The following is a 7,052-nucleotide window of genomic DNA, read 5'->3' on the forward strand; positions in this document are numbered from 1 at the left end:
GCTATATGCAGCTTGGTGGGCTTACAAAATCATTGCCTCTTTATCTGTAAAATGAGAATAATACTTTGCTCTTTCTCAGAATCTTTTATCTGTCTGATAAAAAATGGGTGGTGTGGCAACAACTGACAATATATGCACTTCTCATAATCTAATGTAGAACTAGCTACTGCCTCTGCTCACAAGTAGCCATGCTCTCGTGAGTAAGTCCCTGACACACCTTCGCAGTTCTGCACCTGAAGTCTCTGATGCCAAAGGCAAGGCATTCTGAAAAATGAAAAGATTAAAAGAAATAATCCCCAAATTCTGTCAAGTGTCTCCACTGAGGTTTATGCTCTGTGAAGGTAAGGACAACAAGTGGTATGTAACCTGGCACTGGTTCCACTGGGATCTAGTAACCAGGCAAGTCTCGACGCTGACGTATTCAACTTGGCTCTCAAAGCCTCTTACCAACAAGCTGTGCGCTTTAGGAGAAAATACAGTAGAAGGCTGGAAAAGTTATGGGTCTTTATTACTGCCAGCCATATAGTACATATGTTCTAGCAGGACTTTGAAAATGGACCTGCAAATACTACTATTCACACTATGCAGACAGTCAAGTTGCAACAGCAATAGAAGATGGGTTTCCCCTATTCTGCTTTCTTACTGTAACCATTATACCATAACACAATTATTATTTTAAAGAATAACTGCTCAAGAAAGATTCTGGTTCCAGGCTTACTATCTGTACTGCTTAGGAGAGCTCAATAACATAATGGATCTTCACCTGCTTTGGGGACACAGGAAATAAATATTCCCATCTAACAGCCAGCCATTCTAAATCTTTGAAGGAGACTCAACTGTATGATCAGATTTTTCCACAGTCCCAAACGCTTGTCTCAACTGAACTATTTACACACTTACCTGGGCAGACCACCAAGGTCCCATTCAGAGCAGATATAAGGTCCAGGACGCAAAATCACCCACAGTCCATTTTCAGCTGCCAGTGAAAGGAAGGCCCTAGAGATCCAGAGAGCGTCATTATTGTCTGACTGAAGAATCCCTACTCCATGCACTCCTAATACACCAATCACCATGAAATTTAGGTACCAGAACTGGAAGAGAATTGCTTGATGAAGCAACTCTACTGGATTGGTATGAAAGCTGTAAGTTCCCAGGACTCCAGAAAGCAGGGGAAGGAATGAGAGTCTCCATTGCCGGATCAAGGTACAGGCTTTGCTTCAGAAGCTGGAAATGACATCTTCATCCAGAACCGACACGCACACCCTCCCCTCAAAACAGGAGTATTTAATAATAGAGTTGTCTGTACCACATACTCTAGATCCAGATTTCGACTGAAGTCAAACTTCCCTCTTTCTTGTTCATGAAGGTTCCATGGCACATACCTGAAATGCAGAGTTAGGGCAGTGGAAGTGAAGGGCTGGAAAGGGCACTGCATTTGTGAAGCACAGAAAAAACCTACGCACTCCCTTTGTTAGTCAGTAACAGATCCAGATGTTACTGCATGTACACATTACAAGTGTCTATTTACATGTTATTTGTGCCTTTCTTTCACTTTTCTCACAAGTCCTTACTTTGTTGCACTCTTTTCCTGTACTCTGCAATATCTGAGTTTCTCAAGATCATCAAATGTGGTCTCCCTCTAGGTCTATCTTTCGTTCTCCAAACCAGAGCAATTTCTAAATCACAGCCGTGCTGAATGGCCGTTTCAGAGCCTGACCCTTCCTCATCAGCATTAAGAAGGCACTTTCCCAGGACATCTGATAGACATCTGTTCCAGTCGGTATTCGAGGATACTGCAGTGTGTGATGGTTAAAGAAAACCTGAGTCTCCACTACTCCTTTCTGTGTCTGTTCTCGTAATAACAAGTACAGAAAGACATTGTTATGGCCCACTGGAATTAATTACTAAGTCCCACCAACTACTATGGAGTAGGGGAGAGGCTGCAAGGTACATATGACAGAGCCTAGGAAGTGAGGATACTTACGTCGTGAGGGTGTTTAAGCCACATGCTTTCATCTTAAGCATACGATCTTCCCAGTATTCCCTGGGGACTCGGAAATAGTGCATTGAACCTCCAAATATGCGGAAAGGCATGCCTTCCAGGAGGAACTGTGAGTTTTCTGTCTGCAATCCTAGGGTCCTCCCCCATAACCGCAGAGGGATCAGCTCACTCCAGTTAAACCTAGAAGAGAAAGAGAGACATAGGAATGTCCAATCTCTAGTAAAGAAATCTGTGCTAGACATCTGTCCCCCTAAGAGAGGCTGCTCATTTCACCCTACCTGGCAGGATCAGCTCTGACCTTCCTGCTTCCTAAGTAAACCATGCCCTTTGTCATATAAAGCATATAGATTTTTCAGAAGACTGTAAAACAGATGGAAGATCTGCCCAAGATGTGTATTTAATATTCATTTCACTAGTAGCTTCCATCCTCAATGCCCCAAGCCACTCTACCATACTCTACAACTGAAATGTAGTACTACTCAGGCAGAGATCATAAAACTAACTTGCTGAAAATACAAGATGGGCAAGTTTTCACTCAATACTAGCGAACACTTTCATAACTTATGAAATGTAAGATATCCCTGTTTTGCAGTAGGATGACGTACGCTGGCTGATTTCCAGATCCTCGCTCCAGCAGCGGCTGCATTTCAGTATTGCTACTCTGAATGTTTTGTGGTCTCTGATACCTTCCAAGTCAATGCATGGAAAAAATAAAGAACACTCACCTGTTCACTGTGAATGGAGAACCTTTTCCTTAATTTAAAAAAAAACTCCTGGACTACATTCATCACTCAGGAAAGATGAGGTCTGCTGTCATCACAAACTTACCTCTGCCTGCATTACTGCTTAGATTAATTCCTTCATATGTTATTTGCCAAAAGAACTGGAGCAAAGGAGATACCAGGTTCCAAAGCACTTACCAGTTTCAATACTCATGCCATCACAGCTCCATTTGGGTCAGTTCCTGCATGCAAGAAACTACTTCCTATAGCCTTACATGGCTCTCCAGTTCATTTTGACTGAACCAAGAAAACATTTTATCAACTAGTCCAGATCCAAAGCAGTTACACTGCCTCCATCAGACCACCCCAACTCCACAGCTCTGAATACACAAAAGAGTTAGACAATAGCAGCTTGTTCCTCTGAGACGTTATCACAGCCAGATGCGAGGGATGAATTCCCGTCTCAAGAAAGCAGGAGTGACCCACGCATTTGAGAGAAATGTCACATTCGGAGAAGAGGGAAATACCTAAGCCTCTGGCTGTTTTCTATACTACGTGCAGAGCGGGTATTAGCAGAGGGTGAGGACTTCTCAGAACTCGCGGCTTACGGGGATTGCTAACCAGGAGCCTGCAGCGATTACTTGTCCTCCTACACAAGACAAGGAAACTACAAAGGAACTAAATCTAAGACTTCCAGGGTACTGCACGGGCTGGCTGACAAGCACAGAGGGTACCTGTGTAGCACAGCATTCTCACAGGGCTCTGAAACAACCGGCAGCAGGCATGGGTAATACCTGGAAAAGGAAGTCTAGATTAGATATTCACTGCCTTTAGTCAATGAGCACTCACGTGCATTTATTGTCAAACCATTTACAAAAAATAGTGCTGAGCAAGGAGATAGTAACATATCCTATTCAGAAAGTGGTGCAGTAATAGCAGAGCTTTTATGAAGATAGCGCAGCTCAGAGTAGGAGAAATAAGCATGAAATACCTAACTGACATATTTAAAGGGTGGCGACCTGAATAGGAACAGGATCAAAAATGCTCATCTACACAAGAAACTAGGTACAGCCAGAGAATGATGACGTGAGGCTAGGAAACGGCAGCATTGCTCTCAAGGAATTACTATGAATTTTACCAGCAGGGGAGGTGGTTCTCAATCCACACACAGGATATCCTATGGCTACCTGCCCATCTGTTGTGCTAGAACTACATCTCACATAGATTGAAACTTTTGCAAATCAGATCCTGAAACTGCAGCTGTATCTAATTCTATTTCTTGGTGGCAAACCTGAGGCAGAAAGCTCAAAGGGGTCTGGAGATGCAAAACTCCAATTCTTAAAGATCAGGTTGGAAAATACCTAAGTTTCCAATTTGCTTCTGAGCTAGGTGAAGCCCTAAATTACCCCTGCACACAACAGTACTGCTAACTGCCACTGGTGCCAGAATGAAGGCTGTACTCAGGAAGCATACACAGCCAGATAAAAATAAACAAATCACTTAAGCTCATCTTCTTAATCCTGGGCATAACTTAGTTGACAAGTTTCCATCAAAAACTCCCCACCTCCAGTATTTTTTCTCACCAAGGAGGACTGGTAGGAAGCTCCCAGACTCCCAATATTTTCAACATATTATCCTGGACATCCTGAAACCCACATCCCTCACTAGGATCTGTTCAAGTGACTTCCAAAAAAAACTTCTGTGACTCAGCAGAGCTTCATCCTGTTACCCTGAGCTGGATTTCCACAGCTCAAAGTCCACCTGGGCTCTGTGCTTCCTCTTGAGAGCAATGTATAGCTCCCAGTAGATTTTTTTCTCACTTCTATAACAACAGCACAAGTTGCAAAGAATCTTTTTTTGTCTTTGCTGAAGGTTACTGGCCTACTTTGTCCCTCAGTAGGCATTTCCTCCCTGCTTCAGGGAAGTCTTCTTTTTAGCAAAAAAATAGCATTAGATTACCAAGTTCCCCCAGAACAGAAGCTTTGAAATTGGGTTGGACAAGTTAGTCCTTAACGAAACGATCTGTCTTTATAAGATATAAGTTGAAGTGCAAAACACTCCAAGCGGAATAGGAAAGTTGCAGTTAACTGCTGAACCAGCTACGCTAAGGCATTCATGCCTGTAAAACAAAAACCTACCTGAAGTCCTCTCTGCATGAGATAAGACATTTAGCTTTGGTATTTAGCTTCTCCCAGAACAGCTGGGAGAAAAAGCTAACAGAAAAGAAAAAGAAAGTCAAAACAGGGGAAAAACCGTGGAGATCATTAGCTTGCTTTGCCAATACTAAAGGATGCGCTTCAGAGGACAAGGGACTTTACAGTTAATCCCTAAGCTCTACTTAGACCTGCCCTCAGAGGGCTCTGCTGTTTATTCTGGGCTTCCTCTGGCCAGAGAAAAGTGAAAGCTTTGAGTTGCCTTCACTCACGACTCACTGTCTTGCGGCAACGGAGGTCCTGTGTCGGTCAGACAAGCCCCAGGTGCACACTCAACATGGCATTTTGTAATACCGTTTATTCTCAGGTGACCTGGCCCATGGAGAAAAACACTGGGTACCAACGGATACGGTGTTTTATAGATACACTCTTACAGGAGACAGACTTCTGTGCTTTTATCACGTATCGGTTTGCAATAATCCTCTGCTAAGAACGTATGTGGCACAAACCCAAGACCAGCTATAAAAGAATTTTGCTTCTAATTAAGCAAAGATTTATCAAGGCGTTTCTACAGCTTTGAGGATCAAGTAACTTCCTACTATGAATTTAAGAACCCATTATAAAATATCCAAGTTATAAAAAGGATCTGAGTGGTAATAAATAACTACATCTTCCCTTGCCTGAATATTATCTCCAGCACTTTGCTGTCAGGGTCTGAACAGCTTCTGTTGCTTGGCACAGAGAAGCTACTGTGCAGACATACACCTCTAGCTATAACGCGAGACATGCTCGTCCCGAAAAGAGCATCGCCCCCAAAACAAACATGATCTAAACCACACAGGATTTAAGCTAGAACCTTCAGTAACTTCTTGTTACTACAGGTGGGCTGTCGAGGAACGGGTATTGGCCTGGAGCGTACAAACGGGACCAGAAGAAGAAAGTTAACACTGTTCTGAAAGGAGAGGTGGACCCCCGCGCACTGCAGCCCAGGTCTCTGGGTACCACGCTGCTCAGTCCGCGCTGCCACCGACAACGTGGGGACACAGAACGGAAAGAACCAGACCCACAACAGGCTGGAGCGAGAGGGAAACAAAGCCCTGGTGCGAGCGTGTCAGACACCCGTGGCAGCTTCAGAGAAGGGTTAGATCTGACAGAGCGATTGATTTGCAAACGTGCATCATCCATCAGAGCTGCGATGATGTGAAGCCTTACGAGAGCCAAGGTCAGCAGGGGTAGCATTAGCCTAACACAAAATCTGATTTATAGCGCTGGCAATTGGTCTTTCCTTATCCATTACTTTTTATGATGGACAAGAGGTTGTGTATATTATGTGCAACATTTATTTAAAGCTTTTAAATCATTTCTGCATGGAGGTAGCATTACTTTCTCGGGTCCTTCCTGCGCTCCCGTCCTGCTGGAGGAATGCTCTCCGTCAATGACTGGTGGGGAGCGGTGCACTTTCCTTCCCTACGCATTCTAATAAGAAAAGATGTTTTGATTGTATCGAGCCTGGGTCGCCGTAAATTAATTTTCCAGGCAGCGAGAAGGAAGCAGAAAGTTAATTACCGTTTTCCGCAAAAGGAGCGCCCGATTTCCATTCAAGCGCACTTGCTCCCAACGGCAAACACAAGCCACGGCGGCAGGCCTGCGCTCAGAAGCGCTGCGGGGCAGCGGCAGGCACGCAAGCCCGCTGCCCGCCCTACCCCCGCCGCCCCGGGGAGCCCGCACGCCGCCTCGCTGAGCGTGTCTCCCCCCGCCGCCACCGGGGCGCGACCCCCGCCAGCCCCGCGACGCGGCGGGGGCGTGCCGGCTCTCACCTGCGCAGCAGCAGCCACAGCACGAAGACGAGGAGCGCGACGCCCCCGAGGCGGCGCTGCCGCCGCCCGCCGCACGGCCACATGGCGGCCGCCCGCCGCCGCCGCCGCCCCGGCCCCGGCCCCGGCCCCGGCCCGCCGGCACCACCGCCGCCGCCGCGCCCCCCCCCCCCCCGCCCCGACCGCCGCCTTGGGCCGCTCCCCCGCCATTGGCCGCCCGCCGCCGCGCTCCGCCCTCTCCCCCCGCCGCCGCCTGCGATTGGCTCGCGGCGCTGCGGACTGGCGGCGCTCCTGCCCGTCATGAGGCGGCGCGGCCGGCCGGGCCTGCCCGGCAGCAGGTAGGGGGGTGGCCCGGGCCCCG

General features: G+C 47.0%; 1 protein-coding gene across 1 annotated transcript in view; it reads right to left on the bottom strand.

The window, feature by feature from the left end:
- The window catches only part of LOC142092690 (beta-galactosidase-1-like protein 2), a 26,375-nt gene extending 19,570 nt beyond the window's left edge, over positions 1-6,805 (bottom strand). The window contains exons 1-4 of the mRNA XM_075172979.1: positions 6,695-6,805; positions 1,985-2,182; positions 1,314-1,382; positions 901-996 (exon numbers count right to left, since the gene is read on the bottom strand). Of these exons, the coding sequence (XP_075029080.1) occupies positions 901-996; positions 1,314-1,382; positions 1,985-2,182; positions 6,695-6,777 (446 nt within the window). The 5' untranslated portion in view covers positions 6,778-6,805. The remainder of the gene's footprint in view (positions 1-900; positions 997-1,313; positions 1,383-1,984; positions 2,183-6,694) is intronic.
- Positions 6,806-7,052: the final 247 nt, after the last annotated feature.

The sequence above is a fragment of the Calonectris borealis genome, chromosome 24 (assembly GCF_964195595.1).
Source record: "Calonectris borealis chromosome 24, bCalBor7.hap1.2, whole genome shotgun sequence".
Classification (NCBI taxonomy): domain Eukaryota; kingdom Metazoa; phylum Chordata; class Aves; order Procellariiformes; family Procellariidae; genus Calonectris; species Calonectris borealis.